At 43.9% G+C, this 22554-nt stretch overlaps 1 protein-coding gene across 2 annotated transcripts in view; it reads right to left on the reverse strand.

The window, feature by feature from the left end:
• The window catches only part of LOC117368171, a 47587-nt gene that overhangs the window by 17801 nt on the left and 7232 nt on the right, over positions 1-22554 (reverse strand). For both annotated transcript variants that reach the window (XM_033961551.1, XM_033961550.1), the window contains 3 exons: positions 10886-10973; positions 7268-7579; positions 682-978 (listed from right to left, as the gene is read on the reverse strand). In XM_033961551.1, the coding sequence (XP_033817442.1) occupies positions 682-978; positions 7268-7579; positions 10886-10958 (682 nt within the window). In that variant the 5' untranslated portion in view covers positions 10959-10973. The remainder of the gene's footprint in view (positions 1-681; positions 979-7267; positions 7580-10885; positions 10974-22554) is intronic.

Raw genomic sequence — 22554 nt, forward strand, 5'->3', positions numbered from 1 at the left:
AAATAGAACAGGAAAAAACGTTATTTACAATGTCCAATGTGTCAGGGACAAGAGGACATGGGTTGAAGCTAAGGGGGGACAAGTCAAGACAAATATCAGGAAGTTCTGCTTCACGCAACGAGTGGTGGACACCTGGAATGCTCTCCCAGAGGAGGTAATTGCAGAATCCACCGTTCTAGGATTTAAGGGTAAGTTAGATGTACATCTCCTTATGAGTGGCATGAAGTGACATGGGTAAGGGTAAGCTAGATGCACTTCTCTTTACGAGAAGCTTAGAGCGATATGGGGACCAAAACTATGCCAGGATACACCTGGCGGGGCCTCCGCGTGTGCGGATCGCTGGACTTGATGGTCTAGGGTCTGTTCCGGGGATGGCGCTTCTTATGTTCTTATGTTGTCAGTGGCTGTTCCCAGCCATTAACTCGCTATGAATATTAGCTAGAGAGTTATCTCTCTCTTGCTCCATATATATTTATATTTACATTACCTCACGATATAACTTTAAATGAGGAGTGGAATTCTAAAATTCTTAATATTATTTGTTTCTTTACATCATTGGTTTGATTTTAGTTTTCTTTATCCAGTTATGTTGCTCTGTGCTGTTTCCAAAAAATCCAAACATAATTCCCTGGAAATTCTGGGAAAAGCATCAAACCGCCTGCTGTTTTTCCTAATTCTCACCGTGACGTTCAGGCTCTTCATTGGTGGTGATGCAGGAAGTCTCATTCTTAGTGGTCCCCATCAATTTATACTCAACAGTACAACAGTACTTTTCCATGATGGAGTATGATTTCAGGTACAGAATACTGGTAAGGAGGAAGGTGCCATCTTCCATTTTGTTGGCTACCATCTCTGCGCTCTTTGTCCAGTTTTTCTGATATCCATCCAACCAGCGGATCTGTCCTTCAGAGCTTCCTCCCCGTGCCTTGCACACAATCGCGTCTTGACTCTTAGTCACAATGATGTTACTGTATGGGACTGAAAAACAATAGAACTGATTAAAAAGACGCAAAATGAGATAGTGATGGGGAGGGAAGAAGTCAAAATTATTTGGCCTCTATACACTCTTTTAGGTCACCCGTCAAATACGCGCATGACAATACGCCCTGACAATTGTGCGCATGACAAAAGCGTGTCCCGTCAAATGCGCTCCATACTGCCCCGATCACAATCCACAGCGGCTACTTTTATGTCTTTTTGAGGGTTACAAAGTAACCCTCTTTTTGATGGGGGGGTCTCCCACACTACACTTAAAACATTCACTTGGTATCTAGTGTTAGGGTAAGCTTTAGATCAGGGGTAGGGCACTCCGGTCCTCGAGAGCCGTATTCCAGTCGGGTTTTCAGGATTTCCCCAGTGAGTATGCATTGAAAGCAGTGCATGCAAATAGATCTCATGCATATTCATTGGGGAAATCCTGAAAACCCGACTGGAATACGGCTCTAGAGGACCGGAGTTCCCTACCCCTGATTTAGATGATGATTATGGGAACCCTTTATATAACTGGATATCTGGAATACCGTGATTTGCTCAGACTCCTCAGGCCCCACCCCTTGGGCCTATCAGATATCCGCTTGTGGCAGATTCAGATTGGTGTGCGCATGTCATGGGGCGCAATTGTCATGCGTGCATTTCTCGGAGCGCAATTGTCAAGCGTGGATTTGTCGGAGCGCAATTGTCGTGCGTGGATTTGTCAATGTGCCCTCTTTTATGCCATCAATATAATTAAAAAGCTACAGTTCTTACAACCTACTGCACAATATGAAATACTGTTATCCTAAAAATGGTCTACCACATCCACAGCATCACAATGACTACTTTAAATAAATTAAAAATATAAACCAAACCAGTGTCTGGCTGGACTAAACCCTATTGAGTCCCAGAATTCATGTGGAGCAGTTAGGTGTCGAAAGAACGCATTTATTATTGATCTACCACATCTGCAGCACCAAAATTTTACTATTTTAAAGACATCTTTCCAGTTCTTCAGAAGTGCTTTTAACTGTGTTTCATAAGAATATATGCACTTGGGTCATCATAAATTGTACTTCGCATATAAGTGAGACCCAAACGAAGCACAATTTATGATAAAAGAAGATTATTGTTTAAAAAAAGAAATTGCAGATCAAATGACAATCCAAGTGCATATATTCTTCTGAAGCACAGTTAAATGCTTATGAGAAGCACTTCTGAAGAACTGGAAAGATGTCTTTTAAAATACAGCAAAACCTTGGTTTACGAGCATAATTCATTCCAAAAACATGCTTGTAATCTAAAACAGAGGCTCCCAACCCTGTCTTGGAGGACCACCAGTCCAATCGGGTTTTCAGGCTAGCCCTAATGAAATGCATGAGAGAGATTTGCATATAATGGAAGTGACAGGCATGCAAATCTCCTCCAGTCATATTCATTAGGGCTAGCTTGAAAACCCAATTGGCCTGCTGGTCCTCCAGGACAGGTTTGGGAACCACTGATCTAAAACACTGGTATATCAAAGTGAATTTCCCCATAAGAAATAATGGAAACACAGACGATTCGTTCCACAACCCAAAAACTTTAATACAAAATACTGTATGTACTCGTATTGCAAGTCCTCTACACTCCTGCAGCGTCAGAGAGAGAAGAACCATCGGCTCAGTTGTGATGATCTGACGCGTGTATACTGTAAGTACTTGTATTGCAAGACCTTGCTAGTATATCAAGTTAAAATTTAATAAAATGCTTTGCTTGTCTTGTAAAACACTTGCAAACCAAGTTACTTGCAATCCAAGGTTATACTGTAGTAATTTTTGATGCTGTGGATATGGTAGATCAATATGCATTCTTTCGAAACCTAGCTGCCCCATATGAATTCTGGGACTCAATCAGTTTCAGTCCAGCCAGAGACTGGTTTAGTTTACATTTTATGTAAATTGAGAATAAAGGCCCTTCTGAGACTGGAAATAGAGAATGACACGGTGACAAAATTCATCACCGTTCCCGTCCCCACGAATAACCGCTGGAAATAATCCTATGTCATTTTCTAGTGTCTATTTCAACCTCAGTCTTCTACACCAGCATTTTTCAAAGCAAAGCTTGCGGGTCAGTGGTTGAAGCCATTCATACTCTGATTCTTATGTGAGCCAAGGATAATGAAGCCATTGTGACATCACTGATGTGATTGGCTCTTAGGCACTGGTGGAATGAGGCATTATGACATCACAATATCTGCTCTGGATACCAGAGACTGTCATTCTGTAGTGTCTGTTTCAACCTCAGTCCTTCTACACCAGCATTCTTCAAAGCAAAGCTTGAGGGTCAGTGGTTGTGCCCAATTATACTCTGATTCTTCCCTCTCTCCTTAAAGAATGACATGAAGATGGTTTCCCGCGGTTATCCGCGGGGACGGGGATGGTGATGAATTTTGTCACCGTGTCATTCTCTAACTGGAAACACTAATTTCTCTTAAAGTGGAGAAAAAAGTCTTCAGATATATCAGCTCCTTCCAATTACTTAAGTAATTCAAAGGCAGGAGCCAGAGTACCATCATTTGTCAGGAAACCCCCCCAAACCTCTACCTCATTCCAGCTTCTGGTCACAGAGAAAGAACCCAACTCAAAGGCAGGAACAAAAAAAATCAAAACATTAATACACATCTCAGAATGCCATTCTTCAGATATCTATTCTTCTTCAACAGACGCCCACTCTACTGAATACCCTGACAGGGAATCCCTGTTATGCTTCCGCTGCATCAGGGGCAGACTCCTACACAATAGCTCTGCTCTGGGAAAAATGGTGCATGGGACCCAGAGACGCCAATCTTTATCATCATAACCACATGGACATGCCTCTTCCTCTTCCTGTATTATGCAGGAGTTTCCCCCTGATGCAGCGAAACTGGAAGTTACATCGGAAGGAGGGATTTGGCCAGAAGAAGGCCCCAGAGCAGGTCTGTGACGCTGCCTCTTCAGTTGCTAAAGCTTCTTAAACGTTGGTAGGCCCGGGGTGGGAGGCGCAAAGGGGCTGACCCAAGAGGGGAATCACAGGGTTGTTGGTTTGCTTGTTTTTTTGCTTTTAAAGGGGACAGGGTTTGCCGGCATTGTAGGACTCACAATTGTTAGGGAGAGAGGGAGGAGGGGGGCTGCTGGCTGGGAGAGGAGGTGGGGAAGGAAGTGATTTGTGGAGCTCATCCTTTACTGCGGGAACAAGGCCCTTTACCACTCCTGCAGGGTGGTGAATAGCCTTGTTCCCGAACCTGTGGCAAACGGGTCATATATTTCCCCGTTCCTGCGGCTTGCTGCAGTTTATCGTGGCAAACAGTCATTGTGCCATTCTCTAGACCAGGGGTGTCAAAATCCCTCCTCGAGGGCCGCAATCCAGTCGGGTTTTCAGGATTTCCCCAATGAATATGCAAGAGATCTATGTGCATACAATGAAAGCAGTGCATGCAAATAGATCTAATGCATATTCATTGGGGAAATCCTGAAAACCCGACTGGATTGCGGCCTTCGAGGAGGGACTTTGACACCTGTGCTCTAGACCAGTGGTTCCCAACCCTGTCCTGGAGGAACACCAGGCCAATTGGGTTTTCAGGCTAGCCCTAATGAATATGCATGAAGCAAATTTGCATGCCTATCACTTCCATCATATGCAAATCTCTCTCATGCATATTCATTAGGGCTAGCCTGAAAACCCGATTGGCCTGGTGTTCCTCCAGGACAGGGTTGGGAATCACTGCTCTAGACCAGTGTTTTTCAACCTTTTTACACCTGTGGACTGGAAGAAATAAAAGAATTATTTTGTGGACCGGCAAACTACTAGGACTAAAATTAAAAAACCCTGTTTCCGCCCCATCTCCGCGAGCTCGGTCACCTCAGTAACTATAGAAAAATAGACAAATATAGTGCAAAATATAGACAGCAGATATAAATTCTTAAAACTGACACGTTTTGATCACTAAATTGAAAATAAAATAATTTTTCCTACCTTTGCTGTCTGGTGATTTCATGAGTCTCTGGTTGCATTTCCTTCTGTCTGTGTATCATTTCTTTTTTTCTGCACTCAGGCCCAGAATTGTCCCTTTCTATTCCCTCCCTCTTTCCTTCCTATGTCCTTAGTGCCCCTGGTGCCTCCTTCCCATGTCCTTAGTGCCCCCAGTGCTTCCTTCCCATGTCTATAGTGCCCCCAGTGCCTCCTTCAGAAGTCCTTAGTGCCTCTTCCTGTCTTTAATGCCCCCAGTGCTTCCTTCCCATTTCTTTAGTGCACCCAGTGCCTCCTTCCCATGTCCTTAGTGCCCGCCAGTGCTTCCTTCCTATGTCTTTAGTGCCCCCAGTGCCTCCTTCCCATGTCCTTAGTGCCCCAGTGCCTCATTTCCATGTCCTTAGTGCCCCCAGTTCCTCCATCCCATGTCCTTAATGCCCCTTCCTGTCTTTACTGCCCCCAGTGCATCCTTCCCATGTCTTTAATGCTCCCAGTGCCTCCTTCCTATGTCCCTCTCACTGCCTTCGAGACTGCCACCCCCACCCACAAAGCTAGCCTGCCTGCCTGTCTACCTCCATGGCCAAAGCCAGGCTGCTTGCCTGCCTACCTCCTTCCCTCCCTGCCGCGCAAAAAAAAAATAAAAATAGCCTCCCTCCTTCCTTTTCCCGGTCCGCTGCTATCTTACCACCCTGCGGCTGCTACTGCTAAAGCTGACACGAAGTCTTCTTTCCGACGTCAATTCTGATGTCGGAGAGGACGTTCTGGGCCAGCCAGGCAGCGATTGGCTGGCTCAGAACGTCCTCTCTGACGTCAGAATTGATGTCGGAAAGAAGACTTCCTGTCGGCTTTAGCAGCATCAGCAGCAGGGCGGTAAGATAGCAGCGGACCGGGTGAAAGGAAGGAAGGAGGCTTTTTTTTTTTTGCGCAAACAGGTAGGGACAGGAAATGATCGCCTGTCCGGTTGTCCCTGAGCACAGCTTCGGGACGCTATCCCTGAAAACGGGACATTTCGGCATCCCTAAGCTGTGTGTGGGGACAACGGGACAGGAGGTCTGAAAACGGGACCTATGGTCATCTTAATCTTGCCGGCCCTGCGTGGACCGGCAGAAATTTCCTGCAGACCGGCACCGGTCTACGGACCAGCGGTTGAAGAACAGTGCTCTAGACCAGTGTTTTTCAACCTTTTTACACCTATGGACCAGCAGAAATAAAAGAATTATTCTGTGGACCGGCATCGGTCCATGGACCGGCAGTTGAAGAACACTGGGCTAAGTCGTGGGCCAGACCCCGCCTATCTCTACCCAATCTCCACCCCAGACCCCGCCCCATAATAGTACTAATTGTAACACTATTTTTTCCATTCATTTTTCACAGATGCACAATATAATCTTATTAACAACACATAATGGTTAACCACAAAATTAAACTGCACAAAGCACACTGACAGCAGATGTAAATTCTCAAAATTGACATAATTCAATCATTAAATTAAAAAATAAAATCATTCCCCCCTACCTTTGTTGCCTCCCTCCCTCCATGCTATGCCTTACTTTCTAGCTTGCTCCCGCCTGGCTATTTTAAGCCGCTCCCAGTATTATCTTCAGGCCGGCTCCCTCTTCGTCACTGATGCAGTGCATAAAGCTGCAGCAGCTCCTTGCGTGTCCCGTGCCTTATCTGGAAGTCTTCCCTCTGACATTGCAATGTCAGAGAGAAGGCTTCTGGTTCAGGCGCAGGACGCGCGTAGGAGTCACTGACAGTGGCTTTGTGCACTGAAACAGTGAGGAAGAGGGAGCTGGTTCGAAGATAACGCCGCATCAATCGCACCGTGGACCGGCAGTTGAAGAACATTGTTATGGGCCTGATGCACGTGCTGGCCCTGTGGACTGGCAGGAAATTTCTGTGGACCGGCGGTTGAAGAACACTGCTCTAGACCCTGCACCACTTAAGGCCATGTGCTTTTAGTTCTGTGGGGGAAACTCTTGCTGGTTTCTTTTCTGTTTGTGGTTGGGATTGCTGGGGCTGAATACTGCATGAATTTCTTGCTATCTCATCCTAACTCTCCCTTCTGTTGTACCCAGCTTTTCTGCACCCCAGTACCCCAAATGCCTTCTGCATGGCGGCCCCCATGGACCCTGCGGAGCTAAAGCACATGGCCTTACAAAGAAAGCAGCCATGGTGTGTGGTTCGCTGGGCTCCTCGTTTTGACTCTCGCGGACCTCACGGATTCCGCTCACCCCTAAGGTAGGAAGATTTTTAAGGACATACAGTAGAGATCTATGAGGTCTTCATTTTTACCCAATCCCCTTACCTTCAACTTTCAGTTCAATTCTTATTGTTTTATAGCCTCCATTTGCTTGAAGAAACAACGTGTAATGGTTTGCATCAGAAACTTTCACATTGTCGATTTGAAGAGTGGCGCTGGACTTCTCAATCTGTAGTAGGGAAATTCTCTTGTCTTCACTGAAATATTTGTTGTTATATGTATCGATGAGATGTATTGTGCTATTCAGAGGATTATGCAGAATCACATGCTGAATATCATCAGAAGCAGAGCAGACCAGCTGAACCGAGTCACCGACTTTTGAGTGTACAGGACTTGGGCAGCTGAAATTTGTTGAACCTAAGTGAGGGGAAAAAAGCAGAGAAAAGGCCCAACCTAAAATCTTCTTATTAATAATGCTCTGTAGGTCATACCGCAGAACCCCATGTGCAGTACTCACAAGTACTTCCTCTTATTCTTTCTGCTCAGAGGCTCCAACACTTACGGTACCTCTACCAAAGCTTCTCAATACCTAGGGTTACCAGGTGTGCTGATTTACCAGGACATGTCCTCTTTTTCAAAACCCGGAAGCTTGTTTGAATTTTGGAAACCAATGAACCCTGGGTTTGTGTGGGGCCAGGGTTCAGGGGCAGAATGGAGTGGGGCTTTGGGTAGAATGGGGCGGGACCTGTGGTTAGGGTTACCAGATTTTCCAGAACAAAAATCCAGGACCCATGGCCCCGCTCCCAGTCCATCCCAGCTCCGCCCTGTTCTGCCCGAGTCATGCCCCGTTCCATCCCAGCCCCGCCCCTTCAACCTGTTCGCTCTATGCATGTGCAGATCCCGATGTCGCTGCTAGCTGGATGCTTTTTAAAACCTGGACAAAGTGCTGGGTTTTGAAAAGCCGTCCAGACCCCCATACATGTCCTCGAAAAGGAGGACATCATATCCGGGGAAATCTGGACGTCTGGGATGAAACGGGGCGGGGCCACACAGCCTATTTTTTTTTAGTAAAAATCTGGTAACCCTATCAATATGTATTAGTGCCCCAGCTGCTCAAACTTGCAGTTTTAAACACAGTTGCCAAGCTACCTATTTCCATGTGACTCCTTTGCTTTTCTCTCTCCATTGGCTCCCGGTTTATTTTAGAATTCAATTTAAGTGTTTACGTATTGTTTTTAAGATTTTACAAGGCATCTTTGCTCCTCTTGTCCTTCTGCTATGGAATGTTTATAGATTTTCCTATGCGAGAGGCGTTCGTCGATTTAAACTTTCTCTTCCTTCTAGGAAAGGAATTCAAGGAGTTAAGAATTTTAGCAGCTCTCTGGCGTTTAAATTTCCCCAATTATGGAATGAACTTCCCCTAATTTTGAAGTGTCCCAGTTCCTTCCAATTCTTCCGTAAACTTTTAAAAACTTTTTGATTCGCTAAACATTTTGAAAACCAACTCTCTTGTATTTCAGTTTACTTTTTTTTTTTAATTTATTGTTAACCACATCGCGCTTCCTTTGGTTGAAGACCTGGTATATAAGGTTAAGTTTTAGTTTAGTTTAGTTTAGAGTTTTTGGCTAATCTATCAATGCATGGTTCTATTTGTGGTTTATTGTAATCTTATTGTAACCAATTAGATTAATATTACATCAGAATGACATCAGAAATCTAGAACTGGCCTAAAATAGCTCTCTTGGATAGGGTTACCAGATGTCTGGATTTACCCAGACAAGTCCTTGTTTTGAGGATATTTCCGGGGGTCTGGACGGCTTTCCAAAACCTGACACTTTGTTCGGGTTTTGAAAAGCTTCTATCAAATTGCTGTCGGGCAGGAGGGCATGATTGGGCAGGATTGGAGGCAGAACTGGGGCAGGACAGGTCGGGGATGGGTGGAACTGGGCGAGCCTGGGGGCAGGTCTAGGGGTCCGGATTTTCTAAACGGAAAATCTAGTAACCCTAGTCCACATGACTTTGCAAAACCTGGCACTTTGTCGGGTTTTGAAAAGCTTTGAGCTCGATGCTGCATCTGGAGGGCATCTGCTCATGTGCAGATGTGACATGGTGACATCACACACGTGTGCATGCGTGTGATGTCACCGTGTCATGTCTGTGCATGCGCAGATGAACTCCAGACACGGCACAAAGAAGCGAGGTTTGTATGGGGCCGGGGTTGGGGGAGAGAACAAGTCAGGGCTATGGGCAGAACAGGATGGGGCCAGAGGTGGAATGGGACAGGGCCGCGTGTCCTCTTTTTACCCAGCAAAAATCTGGTAACCCTTCTCCTGGAGGTCAGTAACTTGGCATATCTGTTTAAATAAAACCATGTTGGAAACCAAGCTTTCTGTTCCTATTTTGTTCTGATATTTAGGACATTAAAAAAAAAAAACTCCTCAGATCACAGAAAATGCCTTGCAGTCACTTCTCATAGAATCAACATAAGCAGATATTCTTGTGTTTATGTATGTGCAACTTCTGACCACTGGAGGGTACCACAGCATTACAACAGCTTTCCACTTACCCAACAAATTCAGGCTCAAAGGAATCTCGTATCTAAAACCACATACAGGATGAGGCAAAAAACAAAAAAACAAAAAACTAACCACTTGCAATTTTTTTTAGCTTTCTTAGCAATGAGAAATTTTATTTGATTATTTAGTTATCACACTTATGAGTTACTAATAAACAACATTTAATTATCTTAAGCTATGTTAATGTATAATGTTACTCAGTGGCTTAATAAGGGGAGGTGGTTGTCATTATTGTGTTAAATTATGAGCTTATTAAAGCTCATATCTGAAGCTAATTTACTAATTAATCCCAACCCCCTTTTACACGCGGCAAAAGCCTCGAAGCTCTTTAAATCCCTATGGGCTTTGGGACAATTACCGCAGCAACCGTCATTATCAGGGGTAAGATAGGCGCCTGGCAGGGCAGGGGAGGGAGTGAGGGAGAGGGTTGGGTGCAGAACCAGGCAGGGCAGAACACTCGAATATAACCCCCTTCCTCCTGCCCCTTTTTATAGTCGAGTCAACCTTTTATCCTCCTTTTTGTGGGGGAAAAAGGTTACCTTGGTTTATATTTGGGTCGGTTTATATTCGAGTATATACGGTATCTAAATTTAATGCCAAATTGTCACATACATATCTCAACCTATGTCAAACATAATTCATGATAATCCACACTGTCAAATGTACGTGATTGCAATCTATGTGCTATTACTTTATTTGCTATGTTTTGTACTTTTCACATAATAAAAGCATAAAGAAACATAGGGGTCCTTTTACTAAGCTGCACTATCCGTTGTAGTGCACAGTAAATATTAGCATGCACTAAACGCTAATGTGTCCATAGACTAACATGCACGCGTTACTGTTTAGCGTGCGCTAAATCGATTAGCACAGCTTAGCAAAAGAGGGCCTTAAAGAAACAACTCATTTCAAAAAAACAACAACAAAAATCCCGCCAAAACTTTTTTCCCCCCATTTCTTATCCCTTTTTTTTTTTTTTTGCTTTATAATGCCCCCTAAGCCAATTCTGTACTGTATGTTAAAACTGAAAACAATTAGAAAAAAAGAAAATGAACACCTCCAAACTGAACCGAATGAAATTGGGGGGGGGGGGTAGAGCGAGCTCAGCCCCTCCTCCCTATACATGGAAAAGAAAACCAGAACTCACGTGGAGAAACTGAGGAAGCAATGAACATGAGCATGAACAGGAAGCAGAAAACTACACTGTGCAATGGAGCCATGGGATGTTCTCAGACCTGTCAACAACAAGACAATTTGAAGATTAGCACTATATCTTTATGTAATCGCTCTTGTGCAAGTAAAACTTTGTATATTGAAATGTGAAACGGATGTCACCTCCACACCCCTTTCTATAGACTCACACTTATCAAAAGTTTTTTCAATATTCAACAACCCTCAGAAGTGCCACCACGATACTCAAAACATTTCACTGTATCTGGCTTCACACACTATATCTTCACTGGGTCCAACTTTTTTAACTGTCTTAGTTGAATTATTTTTAAAGTTATTTTTAAACATTTTATGAACAACCATTTTTAAGAAAGGTACTTAGCTTTTAACATTTCAGGTGGTTATAGATGTTTCACCCAACGGGTTTTTTCAAGGTTCATATTCCTATGTATCAAACAGACAATACAAGCCTTGTGACAGATATAAAAATGCCAACAAAGTATTTTAAATATCAAAGTTCCTTACCTCTACAGCTAATGATGACCTCAGCTGTAGCTGGGGAATATAAATAAGAGGAGTGAAAACGCGGCGGCCATCTTTGTTTAAAGGACTTGGTGGTTGTATAAGACGGCGAAAGCTTGTAGAGGTAAGGAACTTTGATATTTAAAATACTTTGTTGGCATTTTTATATCTGTCACAAGGCTTGTATTGTCTGTTCGATATATAGAAAAAACCCGTTGGGTGAAACATGTCGGCATAGATGTCCCTACATACTGACCACCTGAAGGCAAAAAGTTAAAAGCTAAGTACCTTTCTTAAAAATGGTTGTTCACAAGATGTTTAAAAATAACTTTAAAAATAATTCAACTAAGACAGTTAGAAAAGTTGGACCTAGTGAAGATATAGTGCGTGAAACCAGATACAGTGAAATATTTTGAGTATCGTGGTGGCACTTCTGAGGGTTGGTGAATATTGAAAAAACTTTTGATAAGTGTGAGTCTATAGAAAGGGGTGTGGAGGTGACATCCGTTTCACATTTCATCAAACAACAAGACAATGACATGTCAAGGTGGAATACAGTATGTACAGCTATCAAATTTAAAAGTGTTATTGCTGAGAAACATAATCCTACTAGCTCATTTCTTAGAGTATGGAGCCCTGTTCAAGGTTTCAAGGTTCAAGGTTTTATTAAAAATTTGATTACTCGCCTATTAGCATTCTATGCGATTTACAATGCAATTATATTGAGGGGATCAAAATTAAAATAATTAACAAGAACCAAAACACGGACAAGACCCACAGACAGAAGGAAAACAAGAGGGTAGAGGGTGAAATACAATATTTTAGAAAAGGAAACAGTTATGGATAACACAAAAGGGTAGGGGAAAGTTAGATGAGAGCTCTTCCATGCTTTGCATGGATATCCACTGCTGAAAGTCTTTGTACTGGTTTTGTCACATATGTTTGACATGAGACAGTCGGTTGTATTGTTTCAAACTCATTACTCTTTACTTGTATATTATTCATGGTTCATGCAACAAGATATCATGTCTTCATTACCATTTGTATACTTTTGTTTACTTATATCATACAATTAATAAAACATTTGAACAGAAAATTTTTTTTAAAGAAGGTTTATCATGATATAACCAATAAAGAGGGTCTTTTACTAAGGTGTGCTAGCTGATTTAGCATGCGCTAAATGAAAACGCGCCCATTATATTCTATGGATGCGTTAGCATTTAGCTCACGCTAAATCTGCTAGTGCGCCTTAGTAAAAGACCCCCAAAGCTAGATAGAGCTTGATCATAACTAATAGGAAGTCCTGAGGTAATAAACCATCATCTAACCTGTCAAATTCCGTATTATTTTTAAAGTTGTAGTACAGATCTTTAAAGTCGTTCGTTATAAGATCCCTTGGTATTTGACACAAGTGACAAGCTTATATCAACCAACCAGATCCTTAAGATCAGAGGGAGTGTTGCGATTGGCCACAGTTGAGCTGTTACGTGTACATTATGCAAATTCAAGAGCATCTGCAATTTTGATGGCAGATGTTTCATCATGGAATAATTTGACCCCTGATATTCATAAATTTAAGAAGGTATTGAAAACAACTCTTGTTTGTGGAGGCTTTTAGCCGATTGGATTATGGAACTGGTTGAGATGAATTTTACATCCGTTATAAGAACATAAGAACATAAGAAGTTGCCCCCGCTGAGTCAGACCAGAGGTCCATCTTGCTCAGCGGTCCGCTCCCGCGGCGGCCCATCAGGCCTAGTGCCTGAACAGTGGTCCCTGATTAATTTTGTATCTTACCTCTAATCCCATCCCTATAATCTACCTCTACTCTTATCTGTACCCCTCAATCCCTTTGTCTTCCAAGTACCTATCCAAAGCTTCTTCGAACCCCTGTAGTGTGCTCCTGTTTATCACATCCTCTGGTAGCGCGTTCCATGTATCCACCACCCTCTGTGTGAAAAAGAACTTCCTGGCGTTTGTTCTAAACCTCTCCCCTTTCAATTTCTCTGAGTGCCCCCTTGTACTTATTGATCCCCTTAATTTGAAAAATCTGTCCCTGTCTATTTTTTCTATGCCCTTCATGATCTTGAAGGTTTCTATCATGTCTCCTCTAAGTCTCCGCTTTTCCAGGGAGAAAAGCCCTAGCTTTTTCAGTCTGTCAGTATATGAGAGGTCCTCCATGCCCTTTATTAGCTTAGTTGCTCTTCTCTGGACCCTCTCAAGTACCTCCATATCCTTCTTGAGGTACGGCGACCAGAACTGAACACAGTACTCCAGGTGCGGGTGCACCATAGCACGATACAGTGGCAGGATGACTTCCTTTGTCCTGGTCGTGATACCCTTCTTAATGATACCCAACATTCTGTTTGCTTTCCTTGAGGCCGTGGCACACTGCGCCAACGCCTTCAATGTTGTGTCTACCATCACTCCCAGGTCCCCTAGCGCTGATCCCCCCATTTTGTAAGTGAACATCGGGTTTTTTTTCCCTATATGCATGACCTTGCATTTCCCTATGTTGAAACTCATTTGCCACTTTTTGGCCCATTTTTCCAGTGTTGTCAGATCTTTTTGGAGATCTTCGCAGTCCTCCATGTTATTGACCTTGCGATATAGTTTGGTGTCATCCGCAAATTTAATAACCTCACATTTTGTTATGTTGTGTTTGTTTTAATTTTTGCATGTCAAATTTTGATTTATGTTTGTATTTTGTAAACCGCTTAGGAATAAGCGGGTTAGAAATTGTTTAAATAAATAAATAAATATGTCCCTTTTGCATCTCTGGGATAACTTTTGCAATTTAAAGAGTACAATCAGCACTGGATTCAAATGCCAACTACTGTACAGTTTTAAATTTTTTCATATATATTTATTGATTTTATCCTAAAATCAGAGCATTAAGAATAACTAGATATAAATAAATTTTCCCCATAAGATCAAAAGGTATTTTTTTAGGTTTAACAAAATATAATTATTAAATTGCTTAAATTGGAAATTAAATCTTTAAACATAGTTTTTTAAAGCTCTTATTTGGCCTCAATATAATGGAGAAACAAAGAAGAAAAAGATAAGGAGCTCTCAATTAATCATCATTATTTAAAAAAAAACCAAAAAAAAGAAAGGCTTAACGTGGTTCAATAAGACAGGCCTTTTCTTCTAATGTAGCCTATGTACAGCGTTTAAATTTATATCCCCGATATTCAAAGGTGACATATAGATATCAGCACTGAATATATGAGTACACTCTTCCCTCCATATTCATGGGGGTTAGGGGCAGAGCCGGCCCACGAATATGGAAAATTCACGAATAATTTTTGGGCTGACTCTGACCCACTTCCGCCTCCCTCCTGTATCCCGGACCTTACCCGGTGGTCTAGTGGTGACGCGGGGCAGGAACGATCTTCCTACACTCCTGCCCCGTGCAGAGCCGTCATCAAAAATGGCTGCCGTGAGTTCCCATTGTAGTCTTGTGAGACCACGGGAACACACAGCAGCCATTTTTGATGACAGCTCTGCATGGGGCAGGAGTGTAGGAAGATCGCTCCCGCCCCGCGTCACCGCTAGACCACCAGGTAAGGTCTGGGGACGTCGAGGATGGAGCGATTCACTGGGGGCGGCAGGGCCAAAAAACCCGCAAATAACCGAATTCGCTGATATTGAAACTGCGGATTTGGAGGGGGGAGTGTATAGGACTAAATTCAGTACATTTGGGAACGGAAAAGATGACCACTGACTGCTGTTTTGTAAATGAACATAAGAACATAAGAAGTTGCCTCCGCTGGGTCAGACCAGAGGTCCATCTCGCCCAGCAGTCCGCTCCCGTGGCAGCCCATCAGGTCCATGACCTGTAAGGTGATCCTTGCCTAAAACCCTTTAATCCCCTTTATCCTTCTATCTATACCCTTTCATAATCCTATCCCTACCTCTATCTGTATCCCTCAATCCCCATGTCCTTCAGGAATTTATCCAATCCTTCTTTGAAACCCCGTAGTGTACTCTGTCCTATTACAACCTCCGGAAGCGCATTCCAGGTGCCCCCCACTCTCTGAGTGAAAAAGAATTTCCTAGCATTGGTTCTAAATCTGTCCCCTTATAACTTCTCTGAGTGCCCCCTTGTTCTTGTGGTTCCCAATAGGCTGAAGAATCTGTCCCTATCTACCTTCTCTATGCCTTTCAAGATCTTGAAAGTCTCTATCATGTCTCCCCTGAGTCTCCCCCTGACACTTCGAATTGGGCAGAAAATCTCAAATAGTTGCTTATTCAATATAATTTAAACACTATCTCAGATTTATCAAAAAGAAACTTTTAGGCTTCTTAGGACTTCAGAGGTGACACTCATAGGACATTGTCACTTTGAGTGCAGATTCACCGTGTCTCTTCACTAGTCCAGATATTTTTTTTTTTTTAAATTTTTTCAAGTCCTTAAAGTGCTTTAAGTGCTTAAGTGCTGAAATATTTAAAGTGCTGAATATTATTGTGATTCTTTGTAGCTAAATAGCTGAAATAATGCAACAATGTAACATTGTAATTCAAGTTAACTTATCTGTATTCAAGTCGTGGAGGAGAAATTTTCACCAATACGATCATGTTTTGCCAGGGAAGGCTGTTTCAAAGGCGTGGCCCTTAGTTCTGGTATCTATGCCCAATTTTGGACCCAAGGGTTTACACCAGCTGAAGCCAGGTGTAAATCCTTGTACCTAAATTAGGCACAGGTCTCCCGTATTCTATAGTAAACGCCCCTGACCAGCCCATTCCCCTTCCCCCAATGGTCAAACCTTTTTCCGTTGCGTTCTGAGAATGCTACACTTGCGTGTTTATGGAATAGCACCTAGCATGATGCAGGTGTAACTTCAAATTGTTGCTAATTACCACCAATAATTAATAGCGCCCAATTATTGACGTTGATTAGTTTGGCGACGGAATTTCAGTTTTGCGTGTCAGTTACGGTGCCAAAACTGGCTCAGAATTCTTTCTTCTGCCTGGCTTCAGTTTCAGCCAAAAAGGCTTTGAAGTACAATGGAAAGAGGCAAATGAGATGTTGGATATTCAACCAATCAGTAAGAACAAGCTCCGAACCACATAGGGAGGAGCGATGACAAATCGGCCGAAGCCTTGGGGGCCAATCGGCTAGGTGCAAGGGGGGGGGGGGGGAAAGGGGGTAGGATAGATTAGGGTGAGCGGAGGGGAGGTCGCCCCTTTCGATCCGGCTTCACATGAGGCGGACGCGGCTTCCCTTCCGCTCACCCACTGCAATAATAGATTTGTCTCTCACCTGGCTGGAGCGCTCCCGCAAAGCGGGAGGCTGGCAGGGCGTCCTTTGGGTGTCTCCGACTACAGTGTCCGAGACTTGGGGCCGCTGCACACGCGGCAAGGAGTAGTCCTCTATCCATGGGGAGCGGAAGGGAGATCGCGGGAGACCATGGCAACGTGTCTCCTAATTTCCAGGTTTGTCTCCTCACGTGCATCGCCGGCTCGATCCGCTCCCGGCATGCACTCACCCCTACGGAGCGGCGCGCAGCTCACACCCGAACCAGGCAGCATGGCAGCCTGCGGCCGCACTGGGCCACCTTTGCTGCTCTCTCTCCTGCCTTTCTGAGGTCCGGGCGTCCGAGTGCGGGGCGCCGCCCGGCCTCCCGCGCGCCGAGCGGACGGGGAGGGCGGATGCACCGGCCGAGCTGGGACGTCGACTCCACTCCCCAGCCGCGGGCCGCGTCGGGGCCGGCGGCGCCGACGGCCAGCGACCGGCGCTCAGGGCCAGCGACTCCCCTCCTCCTGGGCCGCGGGCCGCGTTGGGGCAGGCGGCTTGCGGCGCCGACCGGAAATTGGGCATGTCACCTTGCTTGGACGGCAGGGAGGCCAGGCCCTGATCTTCACAGCAACGTACTGCTGATGAGAGGACACATCCTTGAACGGGATAGGTCCAGCGAGCAGGGGAAGCTGTTACGGCAACTCACATTCGGAGAGGATGAAGAGGCATATGCTGTGCACCTGATCATGTGGTGGTCATACCTGATGGGTTATTCTGCAATTGATGAAAGTTGTGATGTAATAGTGCTGTTATGGCTGCGGCCTAATAAATTCCACACTAGTTGAAAACGCTTGTGTAGTGTCTTTGTTTTCCGGACCAAGGGGTAGAGCACCAAGTGCTGAGTGCACGATTTGTTGCACAAATAATAAAAACTAAAAACAAAGTCTATGAGCTCCTTTTACTAAGCTGCGCTAGCAGTTTCAGTGCGCGCTTAGCGTGCTCTGCAATGCCCCGCGCGCTAGAGGATAATGCCTCCATTGAGCTAGCGTTATTTTTTAAAGAGGTACAGGGGAAGGGAAACCCCTGACCCCCCCCTTTGCCCCTCCTGTGGTCACACCCCTTTCAAGTAGGAAGCTAAGAAATTTAGTTGTGCTGTTATTGAATTGGGCGTGGAGCAGACCTCATCATTTTTGTTAATTAAGTGCCTGTTGAATCCATCCCCAATTAACTAATTAGTTGCATGTGAAGCTAAGCTAAAACCTGGACACGTGGCCCCGCTCCCCAGCCCCACCCTGTTCTATCCCAGCCCCAGCCCATTCTGTCCAAGCCACAACCCAGCCTTGCCCCCTCCCCCCCCCAACCTCTTCTCCTCTCTCTTCGAGCTTGGAGCCGTATCTGGAGGACCTCCAAGCGTGCGCAGATGTGATGCAATGATGTCACACGCATATGGTTCTACTTAAGAAACTGCCCTAAATGATTCAAATAGTTATCTACGTGCTAGTGCTCAATATATTGGCAGTATTCGGATAACTTCCAGCAACCACACTATCCCTCCAATTCTATAAATGACACAGAGAGGCTGACCGAAACTGAGATTTTTTTTCAGTTTCGGCCATTTTGGGCAGAAACCAAAACTGCAGCCAAAACTTATCACCCGGTTTGGTTGAAAACCGAAATCGAAACAAAAAACTGAGGGCTCCTTTTATCAAGCCGCGTTAGCGGTTTAACGCTCGAAATACCACGCGCTAAACCGCCGGCCGCGCTAGCCGCAACTGCCTCCCTTGAGCAGGCGGTAGTTTGTAGGCCAGCGCGGGGGTTCACGCGTGATGAAACGCCGCACGTGTTAACCCCGCTAGCGCGGCTTGATAAAAGGAGCCCTCAGTTTTGGTTCTCCGAATGCGAACCAATAAGGCCTACTGAGGATTGTTAGAGCTTGTAATTGGCCAGCTCTCTGCTAAACCTACAAGAGATTATTACCCCCTCCCCCCTCCCCAGTCCCATGAACTGAAGTACAGGCTGACAACTGGGAGAATGTATGTAAAAAAAAAAAATAATTATGATTACCAGCTCTGCACTCATAGACTTGAACTGATGGAAACCGAAATTAAAAGTCACAGTGTTTTACAATGGGAGATTAAAAAAAAAAGGCGGGGGGGGGGGGAGCAAAGTACAAATGTCACAAGGTCAGTTTCAGCTGAAACTAAAAACCATGGCCAAAGCCTTTTGGCTAAGCAAACAAGAAGGGGAAAGAATAATTTCGCCTCAAAAATAGCACAGAAGTACAACGGAAAGAGGCAAATGAGATGGATATTCAACCAATCAGTTATTTTATTGTACAAATAATTAAAACTAAAAACATAGGGCTCCTTTTATCAAGCCGCGCTAGCGGGGGTTAACGCGCGTGACTTTTCATCACACGTTAACCCTTGCGCTGGCCAAAAACTACCACCTACTCAAGAAAAGGCGGTAGCGGCTAGCGCGGCCGGCGGTTTAGCGCACGCTATTATGCGCGTTAAACCACTGGTGCGGTTTGATAAAAATAGCCCTAAGGTGTGGTAGCGTTCTTACCACGCGCATGCGTGGATGCCCCTCCCATCACGATCTGCTTTTCAAAAGTCAGACAGATCTCCCCAGTGCCTAACTCTGAGTACCCTTTACTGAATTCTGCCCCATTCCCAGATACTCATACCCAGATATTCAACTTCAGTGCCTGGCACTGAATCTGGGTATAAGTTTAAACTCTAAGGGCTCCTTTTATCAAGGCGCGTTACGGGGGTTAGCGCGTCGGACATTTCATCACGCGCTAACCCCCGCAGCAGCCTAAAATCCTAACGCCTCGTCAATGGAGGCGTTAGGTACTAGCGCAGCAGACGGTTTAACGTGTGGTATTCCGCGCGTTAAACCGCTACCGCGCCTTTGTAAAAGGACCCCTAAATCAATGCCAATTGGAGTGCCCCAGTTACATTAGTCAGACTATGAGCCCATCAGGACAGACACAGAGAAATACTCGAGTATCCAAATGTAAACCACTTAGGCTATGTGGAATATAAACCATAAAATAAACAAAATTTAAGTACTTGGAAGGACTATTTACTTTTGTCAAGCTGATTGAAACCAGATCGCACCCGTCGCTTTCCAATCATTTCCCTGCACTTTGTAATCATCTTTGCCACCCCTGAGCACAGTGCTTTATGGATTTAGATTTACTCGCTTTTTTTTTTTCCAAATCCACGCTCAAAGCAAATGATAAATTCTGCCTGCCGTGGTCAGCGCTGTATAAATCTCTGACTTCCACAGGCTAACTATTTCATGCATCGCTTTTAACTGCTTCAGTTTACAATATGCTCAGGAGATCCTATGGCTTTGGAGACTCCTTGTATTCAATACACAGTATATTTGGACAGAGCTATGGCCCAGGGTACCAGTGATAAAGGTGCCAAAATCTAAGTCCAATTTACCTTCAAGCTTTCAGCAGGACAGATGCCGGACTGAGATTTTGACACCCTTTAGCATCAGTGCCTTAAGCCAGTGTTCTTCAACCACTGGTCCATGGACCGGTGCCGGTCCACAGAAATTTCCTGCCGGTCCACAGGGCCGGCATATGCATCAGGTTCAAACCTGTGTTCTTCAACTGCCGGTCCGCGGTGCGATCGATGTGTTGTTAATAAGATTATATTGTGTGAAAAATGAATGGAAAAAATAGTGTTACAATTAGGACTATGGGGGCGGGGTCTGGGGTGGAGATTGGGTAGAGATGGGCGGGGTCTGGCCCATGACGTAGCCCAGTGTTCTTCAACCGCCGGACTGCGGGCCGATGCCGGTCCACAAAATAATTCTTTTATTTCTGCCGGTCCACGGGTGTAAAAAGGTTGAAGAACACTGCCTTAAGCCAATGCCTCACCTGGTCTAGTAAGAGGGGAAGACTTGAGAGAGGGGAAGATCCTGTATCACAGGTGAGGATGAAGAGTAGAGGGGCGCTAATGCAAACGTTGGTTTAGGGTAATAATCGCCTGTAAGTTTAGCAAAGAGCTGCCAATTACAAGCTCTAACAATCCCCAGTAGGCCTTATTGGTTCGCATTCGGAGAACCAAAACTCAGGTTTTGGTTTTGAACAAAACCAGGTGATAGGTTGGTTTGCAGTTTCAGTTTCTGCCAAAAATGGAAGAAACTGAAAAAAAAAAAAAATAAATTTTGGTCAGCCTCTGTGCACCATTTTGAGTGTCATTTATAGAATTGGAGGGATATTGCCGTTGATGGAAGTTATCTGAATACTGTCAATATATTGAGCACTAGCACGTGGATAACTATTTGAATAATTTAGGGCAGTTTCTTAAGTCCCATGAGCCGGTCTTGTATTTGGACATGCTCAGGAGGCCAAGTCAGTTGCTTTTAGTCTTAAAAATTCAGTATACAATAGACAGAATTTCTTTTGTCAATGAAGCTACTGGCAAAACAGATAATTACCAAGCCCTGGCCAAAATGCAAAATAATAATAATGATGATAAAAACCAACACCCATCTTAATGAATAATGGTAGATTACTGGATAGAGAAGCCTTGATACCACTTCCTTCTCCAAACCTCTCTCTCTTCCTTTTCAAAGCTTCCACTGCTGACATATATTGATGTTATTTTAAGATGCGGAGACAAGTGATTGCATGACATCTAAAACAGCCCTATATCAGAGCTCCTAGTTACCACACTTATGCCAGCCTTTGGTCATTTAGCATAACATAACATAACCATACTCTTATATGGGAGTGTGTGGTGCAGTAGTTAAATCTACAGCCTCAGCACCCTGAGGCTGTGGGTTCAAATCCCTCGCTGCTCCTTGTGACCCTAGGCAAGTCACATAATCCCCTCATTACCCCAGGTACACTAGATAGAGCTTGAGCCTACCAGGACTGATAGGGAAATATGATCAAGTACCTCAATGTAAGCCACTTAGGATATAAGTGGTATATAAATAAATAAATATACCACTACAACCTCACAGCTCAGCTGGAGAGGGGAATTAGACAAGGGTGTCCACTATCCCCTTTGCTTTTTGACATTCTTCTGGAACCCTAGTTATTGGCTATTCAACAGACAAAGGAGATACAGGGTATTCCTTATACAGGTCGGGAATATAAGGTCTCTGCTTATGCAGATGATATTTTGCTTCATTTGAAGAATCCTGAATATACCATTCTGCATTTACTAGATTTGATTGACCGATTTTGAAAATTTTCTGGATATAAAATAAATTGGAGTAAATCGGAGGTTGTTCCGCTAAATGTACATTGTGTAAAAGGATGATTTGATTCATTCCCTTTCCTTTGGAAGGAAGAGGGTATAAAATATTTAGGTATTTGGATTCAAAAAACGCTGGAAGATACAATGTGAGTAAATGAAAAATGTTTATTGCTGAAGGTCACAGAATTGTATGAGCAATGGAAGTTCAAACTGTCAAGATGATGATTTCGCCTGTAATTTGCTACCAAATGAGTATGTTACCAGTTTATTTTCAAGGGTCCTTTTATAAGAAATTCAATAGTATTCTTACTAAATTTATTTGACTGGGTAAAACTGCCAGAATAGCTTTAGTATCTTTACAAAAAACTATTTTGGCGGGTGGGGTAAATTTCCCAAAATTGTTTTTTAAAAAATTTCTTTATTAGTTTTATAATTTTGACAATCGCAATCAAAATACAATCATGAAAAAGAAAATATCTCTAATCCAAATAATTCTAGGTAAATTTTGATTACATAATATAGTTAGTCCACTATTAAGTAGAGACGGAGCTGAAGTTGCTGAAATTTAACATATAAATTATATAACCAGGAAAATCAAAAGTAGGCTCGATTGCCATTGAGCATTCCTTTTCTAAACGGATTAAA

The sequence above is a fragment of the Geotrypetes seraphini genome, chromosome 10 (assembly GCF_902459505.1).
Source record: "Geotrypetes seraphini chromosome 10, aGeoSer1.1, whole genome shotgun sequence".
Taxonomy (NCBI): Eukaryota; Metazoa; Chordata; class Amphibia; order Gymnophiona; family Dermophiidae; genus Geotrypetes; species Geotrypetes seraphini.